Source organism: Dysidea avara, chromosome 5 (assembly GCF_963678975.1).
Source record: "Dysidea avara chromosome 5, odDysAvar1.4, whole genome shotgun sequence".
Lineage (NCBI taxonomy): Eukaryota > Metazoa > Porifera > Demospongiae > Dictyoceratida > Dysideidae > Dysidea > Dysidea avara.
The window spans coordinates 29,157,889-29,184,099 of NC_089276.1; the positions used below are offsets into that span (position 1 = coordinate 29,157,889).

The window sequence follows — 26,211 nt, forward strand, 5'->3', positions numbered from 1 at the left end:
ATCACAGTAAGAGATCATGAATAGCAAAGAATCCAATCACGACAGTGATGCTTTAGGGATTTCAATCGGTTACTTTCTATGGGCGGTTGATGTTTAGTCTGTGGAGGCGATATTTCTACTTTCCGAGGGAAGGTGTCTATTACACAAGAATGTTAAATGGAAAATCGTCCCTGATTTTTATTCACCCTGACACAAAAAGAACCCACGCAACTTTTGTTTTGTGACCTTTGTCCCAGTATTTACTCACGTCGTGCAGCCACAATGCATTTAATTGGCAATACTGCGATTTGATTGGATGCACCAGTTTTCGGTAACAGTGGCACAAGTCCTTGATTCTAGACAGACCAGACCCTATTTTTCAGGGTGCTTGTGGGCACCTAAAATTGGGACATGCTAGGAGTCTAGGACCACCAGAAAGTATACAGTAGAACCTGTCTAAAGTGTTTGACCTTTATAGAGAGGTGGCTGCCTAACTCAATATTCTCCATAAAGCAGTTATAGGCTACGCACCAAAGTTTGACCTTGATACAAAGGTTCCAATGATTTATATACTCAGGTTTAGTTACACATGCACGCACTTAGCTACACTTTTGTATACTGCTTACATAACAGGTATGAACATAGCAGTAAGGGAAACCAACGAGGACCAGAAGCTATAGCTAAATACTATAGACATTATCAGCTGACTGAGTTGACCAGGCTGTAGGGACATGCGGATTATGCTTTTTATTTTACCTATTAGCTATGTGCTAAAAAAAATTGCATATTATGCTCAACATTTATGCCTCAGTTCCTATGTTTTGCTAATAAATGTGAGCTTTATGGGTAAATGTGACCGTCTCAGCAATAACCCGACTTGTTCGCACAAGCATGCGTATTGAGAAAATTGAAATTTAAAAATAATTCATAAAATTACGCATGCTACATAAAAAACTATGCAAGTTTTTATCGGGCCAGTACTCAAAGAAGGAAGACTCAAATCGATTAAAACTATATACCATTTTATTCACCTGTTAATGGAGAGTTCGAAAATCTTTGTTTCATTTCTCTAGCTCCAACGGTATGCGTGTCACGTGCATTTGTTTACGATACGGTAAACGTAAACAAGATTCTCATCGTTTCTTCTACCAAACCGCCTTCATATCCATATGCGCAAGTATCTACAGGGCTGACACTATACCTTGGCTGATGTGCTGATCCATGGTGAACGTTTTAAGCCAAATTGCAACATCGTAGACTAATCCAAACAGAAGTTATGGCTGCGAATGTAAGCGCCTGTAGTTTATTTTCAGTATAGTCGCTGTAAAAATCGATTATCTTGCCCTTCCTACTGTCTAGCGCTATAATTCCAAAACTACACACCACAGAAGTCTGAAACTTTGGTGGTCCATTCCTTGGACACTGCAGAAATTGCTGAGTGAATAAATTTTTTTTTTAATTGTGCTGTTTAAACAAGTCGGGTTTTTGCTGAGACAGTCACAAATAATAAGTGGCCGAAGTATAGACTACTAATCTTTGCTTGTCAAAATACATTTCAGATAGAAAAATTAACATACTATAGTAGAGTCAACTGCCCAATTGTTCTATTAGAGTTACCGACTGTTCTAATAGAGTATATCGATCTTTTTCATTTTGACAAGCAAGGATTTATAGTATGGCACAAGTATTCTGCCTATTATGCTAGCATTATGCTCAATGCTTTTAGGCACCTATTATGCTCAATATTATGTCAACCAAATCGGCAGGTTCCTACCAGGCTGGCTAGCTACAAAGCACGTAAAGCAGTTTTATACTGTAGAACTTACCCTTTAATTTTTGGACCATAAGATAGTTAACTGATAAATACGCAAACCTTTTCAGGTCACATGATGGGCTTTAATTAGAATCACATGGTGAGGCTGTGCCTATAACTTTATCTACCGTATTTTGCCAGTTAACAGCTACGGCCACTAGCAAGGCAAACCCTGCTGCTACTATGTGAATATGGCTACTATCTGAGGGCAGCTACTATGGATTTGTGTGTAGCCCATGGCATTTATACAGATTCACGAGTGACTGACCTTGTTTAATCATCCTTCAATGCTATCATTCATTTTAACTTCTCCCAAAATGCTATTTTTCCTGCAATTCCTTTGCCCGGTTTCTGCTTCAAACATGTCTCGTGTCTTGGCAACACTTCCATCAGTATTTCAGATACAAGCCACGGCTCTTATCCGAGGGTGGCTCTTATCATAATAATTCTAGGCTGTGGAGTGGCTACTATCCGGGGGCCGCTATTATATGAGCCGCAGATATTAACCGGTCAAATACGGTATACAAAGTATAAAACCATTCTTTGTGTTATAGCCAGTGCAGCTTTTTACTCACAGTCACTGCTTGTGAGAGACCATCTGTGTTATGAAGTGCTCTTTAGGACTGCTAAAGCTGGTTGATATATGCATTATAGAGGTAACTGCTTAAGGTTACAGTGGAACCTCGATTATCCAAACTAATTGGGGGGGAATGGTGTTCATATAATTGAATAGTACGTAAAATCGAACTTCTATACATTTATATACAGAGCTTTACTCACCTACTTTAATAAAGCATACACTTGTTGACAAAACACTCTAATTGAGCAGTCGATTTGATGTTTGAGAGTTCGGTTTTTCGGTGTTCGGATAATTGAGGTTCCACTGTACAGTCAAGTCGAAACCCTTCATTCTAGGGAAGCCAAAGTGTGCACCGCAAAAATTCCATTAACTGTACAACATTGCATAATACGTGCCATAAAATTTAAATGGCGATGCTCCAAGGCTAGATTTTTTTTGTGCTATTTACCACTAGGGTAGCGTAAATGTTGTGTAAATGAGTTGATAAAAGCTTATTAATATATTTGGTAGTGGTTTTTATATTTTATGGTGCATTACGCAATGTGGTACAGTTAATGAAATTTTTGTGGTGCATACTTTGGCTTCCCTAGATTGAAGGGCTTCGACTTGACTGTAACCTTAAGCAGTCACCTCTATAATGCATATATCAGCCAGCTTTAGCAGTCCCAAGAACACTTTCCTGTAGTATGGTATGACGAATTCTTCGTGTCTACGAGGCATATCAAGGTTAGCACTGTATTAGGCTTTTAGCAAACATCAGCTTACTGAAACAAAGCTTGTTGGGTGCTTATATCTGCAATAAACTGCCAGTTTTGTTAGTGCGTGGCACTTGAATGATGTCACTAATTATTTGTGGTTTCTTTGGCATTTCACTACAGTATACTATTACTTCACGTCAGTTTTTTACAGTATACTACTAGGTAGGCTAGATGTTGTGGCTTAGAACAGTTCAATAGTAGTGGGCGCAGGGACAGATACCCAAAAAGTGCTCTTAATTGTGTTTTTTGGAAGGATTTGTGTGAAATTTTGAACATTACATAACTGTTTTTGTGTACTGCACTCTGATCGCTAAAGTAAGCCTTTCTTAATGGCTTTCTGTCCCTACCCATGTATCTGCTGGCTGGTTTTCACTAATCATCTTGGCAAAAAAAGTAATGCTTCGAAGCCCATCACAACCACACTGTAACTCTTGAGCGATTAACAATAGCAGCTTCAAATTTCCCAACCTATTAGACTAGTCTATGGACTGTAATGGGCCAGTAAGTAAGGATGTGTAATTATTAGCAAAAGGTGAGTTATCACCTAAAGTACAACATGCGGTATTTTACCTATTTCCGGTTGACCGTAACTTTAATGCAAACTATTTCTGACATAATCATTGGGGACGGCCAATATGCTAAGGTTACTAGCCAACTCAGGTGACTGTAAGGGAGGTTCCACTGTATTTATGTATCACTACTAGCAAGAGTTAATAATATAGAGAGGAGAGTGTCTAACGCCGTATAGTCCTGTAACAGATGATTGCGCAGAAGTTAAATGGCTTCTTTTCCGCATAACGACAGACTGGCTAGTATATTTTCGCATTTAACCACAAAGGCTATCCCAGACACAAGGGCGTGCGTTCAATTCGATGTTCAAGTTCACCACGAAGAGCATCGCTCTGTTGCATAAAGAAGCGTGGCTGTTAACCTCGAAGATATCTCTGGGGGAGAGTGTCTGAGAAACCAATAAACACTGAACCAAAGGCAGAGTATCACTTCGAATTTTCACTGCGTCGCTATGTTACCCTACCTTTGAGCATTCTTCAATTGAAGGAGCACTGTTCCCTGTACATACAGCTCAGTCTTTGGTTCAGTCTTCGAATATTCTCGAGGATTCATCACGGTGCGACTAAACTAATTGCGGTAAGGAAATGAACAAATACTAGAAGCCTGTACGTTACACGGAAAGGAAGCCGTTTAACTTCTGCGCAATCATCTATTACAGGCCTATACAGTGTTAGACACTCTCCTCTCTTATTATTAACTCTTGCTACTAGTATTTTATAAAATTGTTAATTCAAAAATGAAGTAGGGATCTAGCTATGCAACAAAAAGTAGTGAAACAAGCAGCATAGCTCTGGGAAGTAGGGATGCCACAATAGTCATGACATAAAGCTCCATGATATCATATGACATAGGCTTCTTTATGTTGTGACATAAATATCTCCTAATAATGCACACTTTTCCATTCATTTTGATCAAATTTGATGCAATAAATATGAGAAAAATTGACAAATAAGTATGAGCAATGTTGGTTGTTGATGTCATAGTTAATATTGCTGATGTTTAAGTTAATATTTTTACATGTTTGAATCAAAATAGCTATACAGCTTCATAAGTAACAGCTTCAGTTGTGAAACTTTAAAAATTGCTTATGTCGTGACATATAACATGTCGTGACATAAACCTCTATGACATGTGACATAAAAATTTCTATGTCGTGGCATCTCTAGTGGGAAGTCCCTACTTTGGCATTGAACAAAATAATAATAATAACTAATATGCCAAAGTAGGGACTTTCCCACTGAGCTATGCTGTAACACCATCATCATACAGTATGATAATACTGTATAGTAGGGACCACAAAGGAGTAGGCGTGGCCCACGGGATAACATCACCCAAAACCAGCCTCAATTTTCCCGACGACGATGAGGCAGTATTGTTTAGGTAAAACTAAGTTTTCAGATCGACCCGAAACACTTTCAACAAGTTGCTACGGAATTTTAAAGAATATTTATTTAACAGAATTTTCTGCTGATGACTGAGTAACTGACTGACTGACTGATTCCTTCAGACAAGCGTAACTCAATAACGTCTAAGGCTACGAGCTTGGTTTTTTCACTGTTCGACGTCGCTTCTTCCCAACAGGTGCCTTTTGGCATACCGCAGTATGTACAGTGCATTCTTCATGGACTTACCAGTGTCCTCCTTTGTGTCCCATTCATCTTTGCTAACAGCGAAAAGTGTTGATTTGGCGGTAACATGTGATGGCTTCCCTTCATAACGGAAGTCGTCTGTATTTTTCATAGTGGCTATTTTGATAGCGGAGGTGCTTTTCAAACAGTTCTTGATTCGTACTGCTGTGTAATGGGTTGAACATAGCCGACAAAGAAGCGTAATGGATGCTTCACTTTTCAGACGGTAATTGATATAACTGGGGGGCACGGCACCATTTCTTTCTTTTGGTATGCGTGGATTACAAGGGTGCTGTTCGAATAGTTCTTGATTCGAAATGCTGCGTAACGCGTTGAACATAGCTGATAATGAAGCGTAATGGATACTTCACTTTTCAGACGATAATTGGGGTGCGCGGCACCATTTCAGATGCAGTATGCGTGGGTTCACCAGTCATTATAATTATTTACAAAAAAGTTAACAAACAAGTACACAGAAAATTTGGAATTTTCAACTAGAGTAGGGACCATAGCACATCGATAAAAAGTACTGAAACAAATTGGAGTAGTGCACAATATTCAATCACAGTAAAACAATAAGAGTATCATATCCCTACTGTGCATTTCCATAATGGTTTCTTGAGCACAGTAGGGATATAACACTTCTTATTGTTTTACTGTGATTTAATATCCCAGCTTGTTTCAGTACTTTTTATCGATGTGCTATGGTCCCTCCAAATTTTTCTGTGTACTTGTTCATCTCTTGTTTCACTACTTTTTGTTGTATAGCTAGATCCCTACTTCATTTTTAAATTAACAATTTTTGAAATACTAGTTTGTTCTGTTTTTTTGTTGTGGTACAGCTAGCTACAATGTAACTTGTATTAGTCCACTTGTATTTTTGACATCTGTAGGTATGGGAAGGCAGATACCATCACTTATAAACATCTTGCCCATTTTCTCAGTGAGAAGTGGAGTTCCCCATATTCTGTGATTATGGGCAGGCTTCGCTGTAGTTTGGGGTTCTCCTTGCTGCACTCTTCAATAATGTGTATCAGGGGATTGCATTCTAGATCCAAGTGTCCCTGTGTGCCTCCAGCTGTCGACCTTGCTGTTGCTGAGGGGCATGTGTCTCCTTTAGAGCAATAATGTTTTTGTATTGTGCTTGCTTCTTTTTCTTATGCAAATATGTCTATCAGAACAATGTAACTTGTAACTGTTCTATCACACATGAGTGTTGTATTAGAGTATATCTCGAGTCAGCCAAGGGGTGAGCAGCTAGCTAGACCAATAACTGTGAAGTGATCTTGTTTACTGTTAAGAAAATAGCTAGATTGTTAAGAGGCGTGGTCTCCGTACTCTTTCCCTATTAGTCCACCTAGATATTTAATTGATGTGTGTGGTTGTGAACCTATCGCAAACGGGATCCCAATCGCGAACTTGCAGATATCTAGCTAGTATATCTCTTATGGTAGCGCCAGGACTGAAGCACTTCTGAAATCCAGCTCTGAGATAATTTTGTGGCATCTGTATATCTCAGCAAAAACCCGTCTAGTTCGCACAATTAAAAAAAAAACATTTTTATTCACTCACCATTATCTGCAATGTCCGAGGAATGGATCACCAAAGTTTCAGCCTTCTGTGGTGTGTAGTTTTGAAATTACAGCGCTAGAAAGTAAGAAGAATACAGAAATTGGTTTGTACAGTGACTATACTAAAAATAAACTACAGGCTCTTGCATTCGCAACCATAACTTCCATTTGGATTAGTCTACAAAGTTGGAATTTGGCTTACAATGTTCACCATGGATTGGCAGATCAACCAAGGTATAGTTTTAGCCTTGCAGTCACTTGCGCATAGGCGTATGAAGGCGGTTTGTTAGAAGAAACAATGACGATCTTGTTTATGTTTACCACATCGTAAACAAACGCACGTGACACCCATACCGTTGAAGCTACAAAAACAAAACAAAGATTTTCGAACTCTCCATGAGCAGGCATATAAGATGGTGTATAGTTCTATTTGAGTCTTCTTTCTTCAAGTACTGGCCCGATAAAAACTTGCATATTTTTTCTTGTAGCATACGTAATTTTAAAAATTATTTTTAAATTACAATTTTCTCAATACACTGCGAACTAGACAGGTTTTCGCTGAGACGGTCACATATTATGTTGCTGAAAGAAAGTGTTGATACGGAAAATTAACACCTCCATATGGTTTCGTTGGATGAAGAAGAAGACAAGCAGCCTGATTGAAGATAAAAGAAAAAACAAGGCGCAGAGGGCCTACACTTGTCGGAACCCCAAAAGGCACATCCCACTGGTGAGTTTGTTATTGTGGCATAAAATGGTGGCCGTGCGCTGCTTCGTTTAGCCTCTAACCTTGCGACTGTGGTCAGTGAGGCAGTGAGACTAAAATTCAAGTTTTGGTAATATTTTTAAAATTCTATATCCAGCCACCTGTGTTTTGTTATATTTAATGCTGTTTTATATACTAGTACTATTCCATAAAGGTGATTTGTGTCATGTAAAATGTCTCTAGGATGATTTTAAAGGCGGAATTTTGGGCAACGTGCAAAATTTTCACCAGGATCCCTACTTAAATGGTACAACCGTACCGTTTGATTACAGTTGTCCCAATAATTGCTGGAACACATCATAGAATTGCTACTACCAGTGTATACGTTTTAAGTTGCTCAAAACATTTTATTTACTATGTATGAACCTGGTCAATTTTTTTTTGCTATGGGGTCATCATTTATGTGTACATTTTTCTATTTGTTTTGCAGATGTCTGTTTCTTCGATGGCACACCTACAAAATTCTACCAATCAGAATCCTTCGGCACCTTGTAATCTCTGCAACATGAATCCAAATTTATTACAACAGATGGTGGGCGGGGCAGTGTCTCAAATGGGTGTGGCTGAACCACCAAAGTGAATATATGTGTGAATTATATACTCACTTTCATTTTTATTGAAATATATTGAATCATTCTTCCTTATATATATTTGTTTGCATGTAACCAGCAGAGTGATGGGTACATATTGTGTGAAGGACTTGTACAAACCCTGAAACTTTCTATTAGGTATAAAGAAAATATTTTATTAAGAATGGTATGTACATAAGTGGCAATAACACACACAATAAATATTTTCTGGAGTCACATGAATAGTGCCATGCACAGGCTTCTTGACAAAGGTCCAGAATTTGTCAACTGTCAATATCCCTGTTGGATGTATCAATCAAGTGTATATTGGTTTGATAAACTGTTGTAATCACCCTCAAATTCAACTTGGAGGTTTTTACTTTCATTAATTGTCTTATGGACCTTTTATATTGGTGTGCTCAAACTAGTATACCTACTAATTTTAGCTATGTACATAGCTAGGCCTTGCCTTGGAAACCAGCTATCTCAAAATTCCTGGAGCTGCGTACATATGAACAGGCAGAGCTCTTTTAAAGGATTCTTCTAAATAGTGCCATATGTTGTGAGAAGCTGTGAGCAAGACTTAATACTTTTCTGTTGCAGCTTGATAAATTTAATGCTTGTTTTTTTGTAAGGTTTTTAAAAAAGCAATCAAGAATATTTTTATTATGAACACTGGTAATAAATGGCTGATACTGTCACTCCACATTTAATTAAAAGCCAAGGAAAATTGAAGTAATTGGTATATGAGGGACTTTCACAGAGCAGGTAGCACAATACTGTGATCAGATTCCATGGTGCAATGCAATGCCAATGAAATTATTTCACATGCAATGTGAATGACAAACAAATAAACAACAACAGCAAAGTAAAAAACGTTAAAATGCTTGCCTAAGGCAAAGAACATTTGCAGTGTCTCAATATAGTAGCACATGATTTCAGTACATGATGGTAAGCTGGGCCTTATCATCATCAACATCTTCAGTTTCATCATACAGCTGGTTATAACATTCTAAAGTAGCTGTCTTGGCATCATCATCATCAACACCTTAATGAAACACAATACTTACAATTATAAGATGCACAATGAACATTTCATTAATATAGATGGTGATTAATTTGTTATTTGCACTGAGGTGCTTTAGACTTGAAAAACGTGCTGGTCATTAATGTCTTCATTTAGTTTATCATTACTTTTTTTCATTAAGAACAGATTGGACCCTCAGTTATCCAAACCCCAATGGCTTCAGGCAATAGATAAGTGAATTGTTTAGATAACACATAGATCCTTTACACCCTGGGATTGGAATCTGCTGTTTTCAACACCTCCATCGACACCTTTCCACAAAGACATCTGTGAATTAACGCTTTAGTAACTTGAATTTAACGTATTATTTCTCTCTTCAGTGAACAGTAGGGATGATGAACTTACTTCAGTTCGATTAATGAAGGATTGGTAAGTACACAAAACAAATTGCAAGCTTAGGGGATGATATTTCAGGTGGGTAGAGCTAGCCAAAGTTTACCACGTCGTTCAAGCGGTAGGATTCAAACATGCACTGTCAAAGGAGAAATGGACCAATGACTTAGTTGGTTCAATTGCTTGATCTTACAGACTGAATTTGATGTTCATGCAATGAACAATAAGACTTACAGTTAACCAAAGTTTTAGTTGCTTGGGTCTGGAAGCAAGTTTTGTCGCTGTTATTTGCCTCCACTTTTCGCCCTATATATTTGCAGTAAAGAACAAGATTACTTTAGAAAACAACACAAGATTCACAGTAGAACAATTGTTCAACTTTTCTCCACCCAATCAACACCAATTAATTAATGGTGCAGATGGTCTGAGCACGCAAAGTACAGCAAGTATGCGAAGATTCCTATCCCGGGAGTGTAAAGGATCTATGGATAACTCAAGGTATCTGAAGTCCATATAGTGCAAATACTCTAATAGAACATACATACTCAAAATACTTCAATAGAACAGCTATATCCAATTTAGATAACCGAGGATCTACTTTAACAATATTTTTGGGTATCTTGAAATGGAGTGAGCTATTACAAGTTCACTAGATCAACTACATACCAAGTATTAACAGTCAAGTTTGATAAGTAGGGTAATCAGTACTACTGAAATCTGAAATACATTATACCATACACATATTTTCAGTGTGCAGTTGCACTGCGCGTGCACTGTAGGGTTCTTCAATACAGGGAATTTTGTGTATCACGTATCACCATCAATAACTGTTCGATATTATGTGATATTGATACTGTACTATATTGATAATGTAGTAGTTGTGACTGGTGCTAGCTGACTAGCATATCCAACCATTTCAGCTAATCACTAAGATGAATTCACTTAACATTGTGTGAGTTAAGCAATATCCTCTTTGAGGCTTGAACTTCAAAAGAATAAACAGGTAAGAGCACTTTTGTAGAAAGAGATTATTACAGTATTATATACTTTAATTATAGTATCCATGCTCTAATAGAGCACGTGTGAGAGCACTCACTGACAATTCTATAAGAGTGTTCAATATACTGATATTGTCTAGGTGCAGATCATATTGTGATACTCATTTACTGTATCAATTATTGCAGTATCAGCATGTATTACAGATCCCTACTGTATTGTTATTCATTGTGTGGTTAGGATCAGGTTACATAATTAATAATGCACTTCACTTGTCCATGAAATCCACTTACTGGAAGGTTGAACTTGTACATGTGCATCTGGCGTACGTGATTGCAAGAAAAATTGATCACGATGATGTGCACCCTACAGTAACAAATAAAGGAGTACTGTAACAATAATGTCATCATAATAATAAGGTGTGGGTGACATCAAACGAAAGTGTACTTTATTTTCAATAAAGAACAGTGAGATGTGAACTGTATTTTATTTAACACAACTGTACTTTATGGAACTAAGCTTAGTTATGACAGTAATTAAAACACAGATGTCAGCAGTTTGTTGTTAACAACCTAAAGACCGCTGGATGTGGCTAACGTAATAATGGAACTCAGAAACCATGCAGCATCTTTATTGTAAAATTGTGGGGGTCAAAGTCAAACTTCTAATGCTAAAAATCCATCACTTAGGCAAGTCTGGCACTGTAGTGTAAGTACCAAGGCTGGTGTACATACATAAGCAAGGTATTCTGTCTTATAATACAATTAAGTAAACAATTATAATATGCAAGATACGTGGTGTAGGCAAACTTGCACATAAGTATTCCACGCATGGCATACTGATAAACTGAATTGTATTACTTAGTGTGTATATATACGTGTACCATTTAAATGGTTATACAATCTACATAGATAGCTAATGTATTTTCATACACTGACCTGGTAAGAAGTCGGTATTGCATCTCCTGATTTCACTAAATATACAAAACCTTCCTTCACCTATTTACAAAGCACAGACAATAAAAGACATAGGTGAATTTTACCTTATAGCAATAGACTTAATGTGTGCACATAAATAATATGTAAATTTGCACATACATAATTAGATAATTATTATGCAGTGGCATGGAAAAGCCCCGGAATTAGTCTTGGCATGTTCTGTCACAGCAACCATGCATGGGAAAGTATGTTTAACATGGTCTACATTAAAGTGACAGGATTTGCAAAAAGTACCTTTTTCACACACAAAATTTGACCCATTTTTTGAACTTTGATGCCTCATAACTTTTTATCATTGTATATCATTGCCTGAAACTTTTCATGAGTGCAGTTAAATTATCTGGCTGCATTTTGAAACTAAGAGCAAGTTAATCAGTATAGAGCCAAGTGTACATCATGTTGTTTGTTGGCATGTAGAATGCGTAAAAAAGGTACCTTTTAGCAAAATCCGGTCACAAAATTTTTAAACTATATACTGTGGTGCCACAAACACTTGATAACCGCCACACATTAAAATAAATCTGATTAATAGCTGCATGCTATACCATGACTGTAGATCTAATAATAAACTCATAGATTACAAGGTATACATGGCATCACACTTACACCCTCCTGGGTATGCCGTCTATGTAATAAGATGAGCATTCATGCTCACCACAAAAGGTTCACCTTACCTCCTTATTCCTCAACACGAAGAAGGTAACAATTGCAATCCCCTGTAAACAAACAAATGTGCACAACATGTATGCTTACTATTACAAGTATAAGGAATTTTACAAGCTAGTAGGGTTCATTACAAAATGAGGGGATCATTATCTGAACTGCAAATTTATTGCCATAAAACATGCTAAAGTAGGGATTAAGTAAATAATTATTGTACACTGGTAATAGAGAAAAGAACTAAACATGTACATTTGTATCCATGGTTACACTGTAGCTTGCTAAATATTTAAAAAATATGTTGTATGGATGTCGGTCCATTTTCATGGCTTCATATTAGTTTTCTGAAGACATTGTTCCAGATATTGTAATTAAAGTACTACTATACTCTTTACATACCAACAATGAGTTTAAAATGGTGAAGATCCAAGGAAAATAAGTTGCTTCATAATTCACCACAAACAGTAATCCCACAATCCAAGTAGCTCCGATCAGTGGTATTATTATTACCATGCTCCACAGTATGTACCTAAAGATGATCATTGAATTTAGTGAACAAACTAAATGCAATACTAATTACAGTGGACCTCAGACCCCACTTATCCGGATTCTTGGTTAACTGAACTACGGAAATGACTGCTCTATTAGAGTAGTGACTGTTCTATTAGGGTTGTTGAAAATACTGATACATTAAAAAATTTTCTTCATGGTTATTTATACACAGTTTCAGAGATATGGACTTTTCAGACTTATGGACCACCCTTGGTCCCAAGGGGTCCGGATAACTGAAGCTTCACTGTACATTGCTTTCTTGTATTCTAAAACACAAAAAAATAAATAAATTACCTTGCTTTAACAAGCCTCCTATTGAAATCCTCATCTGATTCATCATCTATTGTGTGATGTGTTTTCTGTAATTTCTGTATCTTAAACACTGCCAGACATAACAGCAGGAAGTCCATCTACAGAACAATACAATGACAAGTTTACAAAATATAGTCACCACTGACCAGTAGCATCAAGGCCACAGGAACAATGAATGTATAGATTGCTGCTCCGTGTATATCTGAAATCCAGCACCTAAGTAAGTACACAAGAAATGGTTTTGTAAATTTAATATCCTGATGATCACAGCAAAATAGGTACAGTAAAACCTCAATGAGTGGGTCACCTCTGTAACATGACTACCACAATTATAGTGGTAATGTCAGGTAGGTACAAAAAACTAGAGTGCACTTCATGGCCTTAAGACCTTCTCTTTAAGGTAATGTGATTGGTGGCCATAATAATGAGGTTTCGCTGCAGCTGTATACAACTGACAATCTCCTTTGATCATTCTCATAGATTCCATAGTCATCATGTAGTATTCCAGCCGCAACTGCAATTATTGGTATGGGAATTCCTGTTGAGACAACACAATGACTATACAAACAAAATAAGTAGTATAGGCTCACCCCAACATACAATTAGGAAGAAATATATAGATTGGAAAAGGCCATTGTATGATTCTGTAAACAATATCAAGTTGGCAGTGACTACCTCACACACTGTCCAGCAGAACGCAACTAAGATGAAGTAATGGATAAGAGCAGCAACCACAGTACAGGCAATCTAAAATTAAAAACAGTAAACCATGATATTAGAGCATATGATTTTTAGTAAACATTTAGCCATTTTTATATCCACAAGATATAATTCAGCTGTCTATATTGACATCACAGGAATTGCTTATATGTGACCATATCTGCAAAAAGGAGTCTAACCTATTGTCTTAAAATTACGTCCAGGAATAGTGCTATGTTAGGAGTGTAAAGTGACCAAATTGTAGGCTGGTACCATACTCACAAATCACGTTATGGATTGCCAAGTACATGCAACTGCAAAGGCTATAAGACCCCTTTTTGCAGATCTGGTTACATAATGTGTGTCTTTTGTTAGCATTGCAGCCAATATTGGCCACCACCATTGATTTCATAACTTTTTTCACCCTGGCTTTTGAAGGCTGCATCCTTTCTTCACAGCTTGGCTATTTTTGTGTGGATATACTATTATCAAGAGTATATAATGAGGAGGGAGAGTGTTGAACTACGCTATATGCTGTGAAAATGAGCCCGTAAAGTCCTATAGCATTGTTCAAACAACTCAGTGATTTGTGTTGATTGGTGACTAATTATAAGCGTAGTGGGCGCACTTTGTACATGTGACTACTGAGTGAAAGAACGGTGTACTCAAGAAAAGTATGGCACATTTCGCAGAGGAACTCGCTGTACAAAGAGAAAGACACAAGCAGCTAACCTGGAAAACAAACGGCGAGGTTTCATCATGGTAGAGATTTCATCATGGTCACCATCCCATGCCTCGCCTCGACAGTTCTACTAGTTAAAGTGATACGTCTAGATGGAATTTCAACCATTGCGATTCCATACGGACCACCTGTTAAAACATTTAAGGTGTTAAATCTGAGCAATCAACAGCGGTCAGGTTTACGAGAAGAAACGGAGGTATATATATATATGCGAGTTACTTTACGGGCTCATTTTTCACAGCCTATAGCACAGTTTGACACTCCCTTCCCATTATATACTCTTGCTATTATGCATAACCTTAATTTTAAATCAATTCTTTATAAGTGAAGTTAACAATAACTTACCTCATTTTCTTTAGCAGTCCAAATTCCACCAACAAACACAATCAACAAAAGCAGGAGAGCAATGCAGAGATTCAAGTGAACCAAATTGTACTTTTCACCAAAGGAATTACTCCTAAATAATTAATCAGCAATAATAATTGTTCGCTGCTCTTTTTATCACATTATGTTAGTTAAGTATAAGTTAAATTTGTCAGATTCAAGTGATGATCTCCCTTGTTGAAGCACTTTTTAGTGTAATTATACCTACTACTCTGTAGAATTCCTAATTTTCCTTAAATTTGTTTATTAACTTGAATTCTATATAATACCACATCAAAGGAACAAAGGTGCCAGACATACGTATGACAATGTGTGTGCTGGCATACTACAATAATTGCCAGTAAACTAATTTATTTTAGTTCAGCCATATTTTGCCCATTACATGTACACAACTTTACAGTTGGAGAACAATGTGTGAAGTTTACCCACCACCACTTTGACAGTTGTTGAGGGAATGGTGCAAATATTATAGGAAATACAGTGAAACTTGTCACAGAATTATTGTTCTGTTCTGGCTAGAGTTTCTCCTAAAGTGATGGGCACCAGCCACACCACTAAAATACTGAGAGATCATACCAGACAAAAATCATCTTTATAGAATAGTGTTACTCATTTCAATGTAAGAAAACACTTATAGGCGGTTGGATATAGATTTCTTAAAATCGTTTTAAAAATCCATGTTTTTTGGTCTGCCTACCTCACTGACAACAGTTGCAAGGCTAAAGGTCAAATAAAACAGCGTACAGCCAACATTTTAGGGTGCAACAACAAACCCAATGGTGGGATGTGCCTTTGTGGTTCCAATGAATGTCTGCCTTCTGTGCTTTACCATCTCCTTTTATCTTCAATTAAGTAGTAATTTATGCCAGGAAACTATACCAAGGCATTAATTTTCTGTATCAACACTTTCCTTGCAAGAGTGTATTTAGATGTCACAAGACTATAACGGATTGTAGTATCCTTGGTAGTAGCTAATGAGTAGCAGTTAAGCTGGGCTTATAAAACAATAGTAGTGAGCCACTCCCCCTGAAACAATCAGAACATGCCACCATACTCTAATAATTGGCGCTAAGGCCTCCACACCACTTGATAATCTAGTTTGGTAGAAAATAAGTTGTACCATGCCCCCTTACCCCCTAGCTTAATCTCCTGCATAGTACTGTAGGAAGATCAAGATACTCTAATACAGCAGTCACAACCACATGTGTATTTTACAGCTATGTTCTAACAAAGAAGTTTGTAAAATGAAGTAGGATTCCAGTGATAAAAAGTAGTGAAACAAGACATGATGGTAGCTATGAGGGAGAATCCCTACTTGGTAATGCAGCAACATCTCTAACTTGGCATATTTTCACTATCTTTTCAATGTCAAAGTAGCCCACATTGTTACAAATCCGAGTAGGGATTTTCCATCAGGAACTCTAGAGAGTGACTTACATCATACATCATTACATCATACATCAATATCTTTTATACTACTCGTTTCCTTGTTGCTGATAATGTGGTCACGTATGAAAGGCAGTTTTGACAAACCTGAGGCAAGGTAAACTTGTGCTCCTATAATTGCAATGAGGAAGTAATACAACCATATGCTACTACTCTATTCTCATTTTATTCTTACATGATAGATACCATAATGAAGCAATTGATGTACTACCGTGAACTGACACCTTGCATAACAAGCAAAAAAGAATTAGAACACAGTATGTAGCACCAGCTATCACTGAGTTACGCTTGACTGAAGCAAAGCCATTAGTAAGTTAGTTAGTCAGTCAGCTGGTAGAAAATTCTACAGAGGCCATGCTCCTGGGTGATACAAAACACAACAACTATGCATCTGTAAACAACATGGGCATTTAATTGAGTAGTAACAGCCATGGTGTACTGAATTAGAAGAAAGTGTAATTGCCTTGTTTCTACTAATTACCAATATGTTTCTCATTTACAAGCAGCTGTCAAAGTACAACAAATTGTAGTTGTACTTTGTAACACATAGCAGTATGGCAGGAAGGTAGGACAAGCTCATAAACTGCGCAACATCATTTGAGTCAATGGTTACTGTACAAAGTATCAATGAAGAGGTTAGATAAATTCTGCTGTGTTAATGATAGGATTTTGTGAAGAAAATTGTTATATATGAAGAAATCAGTGTTCTGAAATGACGACACATGATGGTCACCGATTTGCCACTAATGAACGGTCCCCGTGTTTTACAAACAACTATAAACAATCATATATCCTTACAGAGATATGGAAGAATCTGTTTCTTTAGAATATAACACTAAGGACCTTACATAATTCCATTACCAGTTTACATGGGCTTATACTACCCCACCTGGTGTATGAAACGTAGTAACCCTCTTGCCCTGTAATAGCACCATCACTTTGCTCAACACAGGACCTAAAGTCCACAGAACCCCTAGTTGTATTTGAAGCCTAACAAATATACAAACTGCAATACAGCCTTGGTAGTCTGGGAATTTGTGTACAGTCCACCTGATATTCAAACCTGAAATAATCGTAACTCTTGAAAACAATTTAAAAAAATTTTATTCAAATTTTCAAACTATCACGCTAACAATAGCAAATATAAAGAAGTTTTAAGCTTTTTGTTAGCTATGTACTGTGTTTACCTGAATAACAAAAGTGTTGTAATAACAATTAACACACAGATGATGCACACTCCACAACCGATGTAGCCTTCTGCTGGGAATGGATCAACATCTCTCTACATGTACAAAACACCAGCAACTGTTGTTATACACAGTATTTTGCTAATCATTCACAGTTGGTATAAAGTTTTACCATCAAGTTTAGTATACATAGGATTAGCTGCCTAGCATATTATATATTTATTGCATACTTCACTGTGAAGTGAAAACAACCTACTATCTACCAGTGCGCCTATTGTATTATTAACAACATCACCATGGACAGCCCAGTGCATTTCATGTACAAAAATTTTGTTGGCTAGCATGCATACTATTTTCATTAGCAGAAATGCGGTGACTACTCTATTAGGGAGTTTTGTCGTAATTCAACTTGCATCTCCAGTATAGTTGTAGATCTAACTTCAGTATACAGTGGATCCTTGAGTGGTGGTTCACTATGGTATGTCTGCTTAATTAAATCCTTAGAAATGGTAAGCGTGTTCATATGGCTTTCGGCGACATTCGTGGTCATGTGTGGTAAATACCTATCACCGAAGATTTTCTTAAAGCGATTCATACCACCAATGAATTTATTACCACTTATGGTGCATTTTGTAGTCTTCTAATGGATCGTGGTATAGTAAGCTACTGTAGCATGATCGTTTTACCTTCAATTAACTGAAATCCACAAAATTACTATAATAAAACTCTCTAATAGAGCGTTCAAGTTTGACCGAATTTCTGCTAATGTATTAGTTTTCAAGCTATCTAGCTTTGTAAAAACATGCACAGTTTTTGAACTCCACATGGTTTCTTTCTAAAATTAAGGGAACAAATCTCAAACTCTGAAACATTACCTGAGCAAGAAGACAGCTTTCTCCAGTAATTTCAGGGTCATTACACTATGGAATGAAAGTAATGGAGCTGTAACAAAAAGGCTAGCAATTTATAATAACATGCATGTGCTACAGTCATGAGATCATCATAACAATTGTGGTGGTATTAAAATAGCAGTGGCGGATCTAGAAATCTTCAGAGGGGATTTCAGGTTCAGGAAGTTTTCAATAACTGTGATCCCAGACTGAGAAGTGTATGTAGCTAGTCCAGCTGGGGTGAACGTTAACTTAGCCCAGTGGCCTATAGCTAACTACATAGATGTGATTCATTGCTAGCTAGTTTAAGCTATATCGCTTAAATTAGCTAGAAATGAATCAGTAAAAATCACTCCACAACACTGTTTCATAATTGAATCTTACTAATCCAAGCCTTCGCAGAAAGTTAGGAAACAAAACAGCACTTGTACGCGTTGAAATGATAATTATTTTTTAGAGGTGTTTAAAATGCTTAAACATCTTAATGGAATTCTCAGTGATGTCAAAGGCAAAGTATGAAGTTAGGCCAGTAGAAAGTCCCAATGTAATACACTATCGTATGTATAACTTTTGGTGATTTTATTGCCCACACGAATCGTAAATAAATTTTGGAATGCGCGCACTATTTTCAGAGGGGGTTTCAGCTGTAACCATTGCAACCCTTCTGTATCCGCCACTGAATAGTATTGCATGATCCTAACAGTTTTAAGTATGTGGAGTACCTCCTTGAAAGCAGAACATAGTGAAGTATTTCTTTCTACTGTACACACATGGATTGTTGAGTTAGCTCTTAAATTATCATCACAGGAACAACAGGAACATTGTGCTATGATATAACAATAGATAATCAATACATAATACACTTCAATAGAATATGCAAGTGAGCTGCACTGATACGAGCCTCTTACATGATTATATATATACATACATACATATATACATTGTGTATAACAGTGTGAAGACATCAAATGTACAGACATTTATGCACTTACAATCTGGTTGAAATCCAGTTACTGCTGACACTTGATAATTCCTAGCCATGAGATCACCAACAATACTTCCTGTAAAGTTATCAAATGTTGTCTGCTCCTCAATTGTGGTAAACACAACTACAGTATCTTCACTGTCCATTGAGTAAATGAAGTGAGAGCTGTTCCTAACTCTATACTGTCTTGATATAGACTCCACCACCTGTAACAGTTGTTATGTAGTAAGACTATATACATAACCAAGAGTATCGTGTGACAGATTGGCCCATGAACAATATTATTGAGATGAGTACCTTTTTAAGAGTACAGATTATTGTTTAGGTCCAACATTTGATACATAAACTGGTACATTTGATATGTAGACTGGTGTATGTAAACATCAACCTTAGTACTAGTGGATCTAGCATTGGTATTTTGGCCTCTTTGAATGCAACTTTCACAATGATCTCCATAAGTGCTATGTATGGGGCACATCCTAACTAACCAGCAAATAACTGCATAAAAGCAATTTTGTAAACCATCAAGATACTGTACTCTAATAGAGTGGTCAATAACTCTAATAGTAGATACTATTATTTTGTTTGAAAATGTGGGTTTCAACTCAATTTAACATCAACATTGGCATTGATCTATACCCTACATTTTGACCACTCAGATGCAATGATGACATTCATAATATCTCAGTTTGTAATTGAAGGTACATTACTGGAGAAAGTTTCACCCTAACAAGCTGTAACTATTACCATTCATTGTGCACACGGTTGAAATAATGTAAAAATTTTAAAGCAAATTTCTAAAATTAGTGGAGCTAAAAAGACATTGCTTGGGAAAGATAGAACCATCAATTAATATAGAGTATAGAGCAGATCCCTACATAGTAGGGGTAGGGCCAAAGGAGGTTTCCATTCATCTAACTTCATTCAACAATATGGACTCAAGTATAGTACACTATATTATGACAACTGCTGTTACTTTTATAAATGCATATACATTGTTTTCTGTCAAAATAGGTACTTCATGGTTTCACTCACATAATCTTGTATTGATGTTGCATTTTCAGCAATTGACGGACCTCTTAATTCAGTCATGATGAGGAACAAAGAATCTGGTCTCATTGCACAGACAGAAAAATCAACACTGCTCCATGTTCTGTTAGTAAAGCAATGTCGAGTGATGTACAGCTCGGACCAGAAACTTGAGTGAAGTAGTGAACAGCTGATACTAACTGAACTGTCACTATTTTGTTTGCTCCACATTATTCCATTACTGTAGTCAGATGGGCAAACTATGTACAGAAAAAAGTAATATAATATGTTTAGCTTTGCAAATTGTATATGTAATGCAATACTGCTACAAAGGATTATACTCTAGTATCATGTAGTTATACAACTTGCTATCTGGTATGTACAGGATAAATGGGACACAAAGGAAGGCACGGGTAAGTCCATGAAGCATGCATTGTATGCCAAGAGGTACTTGTCGGGTTGAAGTGACATTGAAAAGTGAAAAAATCAAGCCCGTAGCTCTAGGAATTATCAAATTATACTTGTCTGAAGACATCATTCAGTCAGACAGTCAATTTAAAAATTAATCAACCTATTGGAAGCATTTCAGGTCGTACTGAAGGCACTTTTAGGATTGGTTATACCTAATGAATACTGCCAAGGCACCGTGAAGGTATTGTGAGGCTGGTTATAAGGTGACAGTAAAGCCCAAACCTTCATGATCCTTGATATACAGTACTATTTTTCTGTGTGATATATTCATAAACTCACCATCTTCTTGTGTCGTTTCATTAAGTTCTACACTAAAGGGACCTTTCCCTACACTAGTTGCTGCTGCAATTCTAACTGTATAAGTTTGGTTAGCAACCAGCTGTCCAATCACATAAGTGTGATGATTTGAAGCATCTAGTTGTATGTTCCTTATTCTTCCTGGTGTACTTGTTGAATAGTTGCTGCCATATGCTGTGAGGATTTCTGTGACAATCAAATGGTAGCTAATAATTCGACCATTACGATGGTCTAATGATGGTGGTTCCCATGATAAGGTCATACTGAATGGTGATTCAGAGGTCAAAGAGACAATCACAGGAGCTTCAGATGGAACTACACAAGAAAAAACCATTGCATAAAAATAAATAATTCTTCATTCCTATAATAATGCAAGTGCTGTTGCACATACAGTGTAGATCATAATAGTTATTATGTGTTCAAAATTGTAGAAGTGGCTACACTATTTCAGCTAATAACATGCAAACCATAAACAGGAAACAGAAATTGATTTAGGCAAACCATAAACATTCGAATGTACTTAGCTTACATATATAAAGTGCAAAAGTAGTATTTACATTGTGTTTGTCATAAATTGAAACACTTATACATGTATATGATATACTTAAAACTAACAATAGACACAAAATAATGACTCACTATCTTGTGGCAGTGTTTTAATCTTTTCATCACTGTATGGACCAACTCCAGTCTCAGTTTCTGCTGCTACTCTAATACTATACTTGTAGCTTGGATGTAACATGGTGAAGTTATGTGTAAGAAGATTATCTGAGATATTATATCTCAGTGTTTCATTCATTGAGCCAAGAGATAATTCTGACCCATTCTCATAATAAGCTATCTGAGTTTCTGTGATGTTAATGTTGTAATACATAAGCTGACCATTTCGGTGTTGCAATTCAGGTGGTCTCCATGACACAGATATACTACTTGATGACAGAACAGTTAAACGCACATTCAAGGGAACATCTGTTGGAGCTGTGTATTAAAGGTATGGATTTTAGGTACAGTATGTGCACCTATTATTTTATTGCACTAAAACTGAATTAAGAATAGATATAAATATGAACATATATTTCACAATGCACCTTTCAATCAGCAAAACCTATGACTTTTTAACCAGCAACTTACAAATTACCATGCACGAATAACAAACTGTCAGTAAGTAATCAACTTACCTCCATCATTTGTTGTTACAGCATAAGGAGGACTATATGAGCTTAGTCCAACCCTAGTAGCTGCTGCTATTCTAACTGTATAGTTGTGGTGAGGTTGTAGTGTGTCTATAACTTGTGTACGATTCTCTGAGGCAAGATATGTTCTGTTACTATTCATCACTTGACTAACGAAGACTCTTCCATCATCAAAATACAACACTTGAGTTTCCATTATCATTACATGGTAAAATATTAACTGTCCATTTTGTTGATCTAATGAGGGTGGGTCCCATGACAGCTCAACACTGGTTGGTGATATGGCAATCAGGTGGACTATTGTGGGAGCCTCACTAGGAACTACAACAATGTATATTTGGTAGTTAAATGCGATTGTGCATAACAGCTAAAGTAAGATATGGTAGGTAATCCACACAGTAAATGTAACTTACACCAGGAGTGCATCGAATCCTATGGACAAAGGAGTGTGTAATTCCGTACACTACCAATACTAGGGGCAAAATTCAAACATGGCGTCCAGTGTTACTATGTATATAATTGGTTACATCATTCTTATTCCCAACAGGGATGCACTGAATGGGCTGCTACTCCATTATCTAGAGTGAAGTGAAGTAATTTTGCGTGATTATCGACTGTATAAAGACTGTCCTGCTAAGCCTGTGCTACTATTCCTCTGTCATGCCATTGAACTTCGTTTCCATAGCTTCACTTCATCGCAATGGAAACGTGACGTATTCGAGCATGCACCTCCGCATAATATCCTAATTAGGAAATTTTAAAAGTTACTTATTATAGTACATGGCAGCCATGTTTGAATTTCGCTCTTTACGAAGTTACATGCTCCCTTGTCCATAGGATTCGATGCGCTCCTGCTTACACCCACATTTGGGAACATTGTACATTTTTGTAGAAAAGAGTATTTGTATTTATTTGATAATATCTCACCAACCATAGCAGTTATGCAGGTGAAATAAGGAGAACCTTCAGAGCATGTAGAGCAGCTTCAACTGTTTATGCAATACAAAAATAAATGGTGTGAGTGGAGAGTTGTGGGGTAGGCACCAGTTATAGGGATCAAAACTGTCGAGGGTCACAATGACAAGTTTCAGGTTAAATTACACACATTTAATTTTTGAGTTTTGCACAATGGCAAAAATTATACATTTTAACTTTCCATCCAATCCAAACCAATAACATCATCTCCAGACAATCCACAGTGCCTTTCCAGGGCCACATGAGGATTTTGACACATTTACCTTCAAAAAGCACACCTGACTACTTTTTAAAAAAATTGTAGGGTAGACATCTTGTGTTGGTGTCATTTTAACACTTAAAATTTGTTGTGTGTCAAAAAGTTGGTTTTCCAAATTCAGGTTGCATATTACTACTCACCATCCTCAATAGTTCTAACAGTGATGGGTTCACTAAATGGACCCATTCCAACTGTGGTTTGTGCTGCTATTCTAATGGTGTAGTTGTAGTTAGGATGTAACATGTTAACCACTTCAGTATCTTCACGTGCATCAGATGTTCTGTTTCTGTTGATTCCCTCTTGTGATATTACAGTTCCATTCTCCAAGTTAAGTATTTGGGTCTCTTCTACAATGATGTGATATTCTACTAGTTCACCATGAAGTGGTATAATTCTAGGTGCTCTCCAAGAGAGTACAATACTTCTAGATGATTCTACAGTTACAGCAACACTTGAAGGAGCCTCCTCAGGAACTATGCAAAAAAGGAAGAGATACAAGGATACAAGTTGTGATATAATACCCATTGTGGGTGGGGTGTGTGTAGGTGTGCGAGTGAGTGCATACATGTGTAGTGTATATATTATGTGCAAGCGTGTTTTCATATGAAAAAGTTTGCGGACATTTGCTATACTTTTGTCCATGGCAAAAATGCCAGCTGGAACAGGCATGTCCAATACATTTTGATTGAAAAACCATTAAAAATTAAATTAATTGTCGTGTACCGCCTACCTCGAGTCTGTTTAGCAACTTTCCGAATTTGATACATGTAGAGAAACTCTCTGCAAGTACAATGATACCAAAAGAAGTTCAATTAACGGAAATTTAGGCGTGTCAAAATGGCCTAAACTGATCGGGAGTAGCAAATTTCTCCATACATTTTGTATTGGGCGTTTCGGGGGCCTACAATAAAAGGCATAATAATCCGTGACACGTGATAGATACCTCAGATTCCGAACCAGATTTGGAAAGAGCAGTGAATAGCAATTAAGATGAGCTATAGCAGAAGGAAATCAGAGGAAATTTAAGTGCATCATTTTAAGGTTGAAAATCACTTACTTTTTCTATGGCGAATTGAATGGAGGATATTTGGAAGGGAACACTATGAGGTATTTCGATGTCTTGACAGCCATTAACCTTCACTTCATTAGTGTTACAACGAAACAAACGCATTGCGAATTAGTTCTGCAGGTTAGTTTGCAAAAATTACAGTGCTCTGTGATTAAGTGAAATTATGTCCGTTCCATATAAAAACTTCTTCATATGTGTGTGTGTGTTTATACTCTACATACCTGTAAACACAATAACAGGTTTCACAATGGTGTTGTCTTCAACTCTCTTTTCACTATTATCAACAGCATATATTTCAACAGTATAATTAGCAGCTGAGAAGTCAGGTATGTCCATGGGGCTAGCCCCAATCATGGTAACAGGTGGCTGAGGTGTTCCACAGTCATCACAAGTGATACTGATGCTAATTTGTCTTGCCACTCCAACAAAAGAACAAAATATCCTTATCACACCAGAAGGTAGGGAAACGGTTGTGTGTGAGCTTGGATATGACCCTGTCACTAAGCAATCTCGTAGAACAAATGTTCCTAAAGTGACATTATGCTGATTATGCCAAGAATTACATGAAATACTATATAACTCACTGATGGTAATATATTCACTTTTGTTGGCAGCAACCATCCCATCGGTATACAATGCTTGTACAGTGATATTGTAAATCAAATAGAATTGTGGATGACCACTGAAGTATTGGGACATGTTAATAGCTGTTGTATTGGCTGTAATGAATGGACTATTTGTAAGTTGCTTAGTGTCATATCGCAGTGTTACTCTATAGCCAGTAAGGAGGGATGCTTCATTGTTAAAAATGGCTGGCTGTAAAGAATATAGTTCAGTTGTAATAATGTTCATGTTTGCAAAAGAAACTTACCCTCCATGATATTCCCACATTTAGTCTATTTCCAGAATATATAACAGTGGGGGTATGAAGGGTAGTGATAGGAAGTGCTGTATGATGATTAAGAGACAGTATACAACATGCAGACTACACTAAACAGTCACAGACAACCTACAGACACATGATCGCTGATCACTATCAAGTATATATCCATCATAACATGAGCACACAAAACTTCCTTCATTGTTAGTACACAAGTGATGACATGATGACGGATCCATACACTCATCAATGTCTACAGGTGACATATATACATCAGGTTGAAATCTTGGATGATAAAACTCATGGTATTGTATAATCCTAACACATTCCTACAGTACCACTGCTGTATTAAACAGGGGCAGATACAGGGGGGGTGGGGGTCAAAGGGGGCTCTTGACCCCCCCCCCCCCCCCCCCTCCAAAAATTTTTAGTATACCAAGATCGAGATACTCTAATAGAGCAGTCACTCTAATAAAGCAGTCGCAGCAGTAGTAGAACAGTGTGTAGTGAGCTATTTAAGGATTTTTATGTAC

At 37.0% G+C, this 26,211-nt stretch overlaps 2 protein-coding genes across 2 annotated transcripts in view; one reads left to right on the forward strand and one right to left on the reverse strand.

The window, feature by feature from the left end:
• LOC136255847 (histone-arginine methyltransferase CARM1-like) overlaps positions 1 to 8,309 on the forward strand; it is a 20,897-nt gene extending 12,588 nt beyond the window's left edge. Inside the window, exon 14 of the mRNA XM_066048734.1 lies at positions 8,096 to 8,309. Coding sequence (XP_065904806.1) covers positions 8,096 to 8,245 — 150 coding nt within the window. The 3' untranslated portion in view covers positions 8,246 to 8,309. The remainder of the gene's footprint in view (positions 1 to 8,095) is intronic.
• Positions 8,310 to 9,032: 723 nt separating this feature from the next.
• The window catches only part of LOC136255850 (fibrillin-1-like), a 69,639-nt gene continuing 52,460 nt past the window's right edge, over positions 9,033 to 26,211 (reverse strand). Inside the window, exons 53-75 of the mRNA XM_066048737.1 lie at positions 25,812 to 25,931; positions 25,670 to 25,746; positions 25,383 to 25,614; positions 25,020 to 25,325; positions 23,870 to 24,202; positions 22,481 to 22,816; positions 21,942 to 22,280; positions 21,285 to 21,617; positions 20,541 to 20,794; positions 19,513 to 19,711; positions 19,243 to 19,346; positions 18,506 to 18,550; positions 17,631 to 17,725; positions 14,959 to 15,070; positions 13,763 to 13,919; positions 13,629 to 13,710; positions 13,319 to 13,388; positions 13,155 to 13,270; positions 12,708 to 12,837; positions 12,323 to 12,364; positions 11,589 to 11,648; positions 10,944 to 11,016; positions 9,033 to 9,282 (exon numbers count right to left, since the gene is read on the reverse strand). Coding sequence (XP_065904809.1) covers positions 9,173 to 9,282; positions 10,944 to 11,016; positions 11,589 to 11,648; positions 12,323 to 12,364; positions 12,708 to 12,837; positions 13,155 to 13,270; positions 13,319 to 13,388; positions 13,629 to 13,710; positions 13,763 to 13,919; positions 14,959 to 15,070; positions 17,631 to 17,725; positions 18,506 to 18,550; positions 19,243 to 19,346; positions 19,513 to 19,711; positions 20,541 to 20,794; positions 21,285 to 21,617; positions 21,942 to 22,280; positions 22,481 to 22,816; positions 23,870 to 24,202; positions 25,020 to 25,325; positions 25,383 to 25,614; positions 25,670 to 25,746; positions 25,812 to 25,931 — 3,725 coding nt within the window. The 3' untranslated portion in view covers positions 9,033 to 9,172. The remainder of the gene's footprint in view (positions 9,283 to 10,943; positions 11,017 to 11,588; positions 11,649 to 12,322; positions 12,365 to 12,707; positions 12,838 to 13,154; positions 13,271 to 13,318; positions 13,389 to 13,628; positions 13,711 to 13,762; positions 13,920 to 14,958; positions 15,071 to 17,630; positions 17,726 to 18,505; positions 18,551 to 19,242; positions 19,347 to 19,512; positions 19,712 to 20,540; positions 20,795 to 21,284; positions 21,618 to 21,941; positions 22,281 to 22,480; positions 22,817 to 23,869; positions 24,203 to 25,019; positions 25,326 to 25,382; positions 25,615 to 25,669; positions 25,747 to 25,811; positions 25,932 to 26,211) is intronic.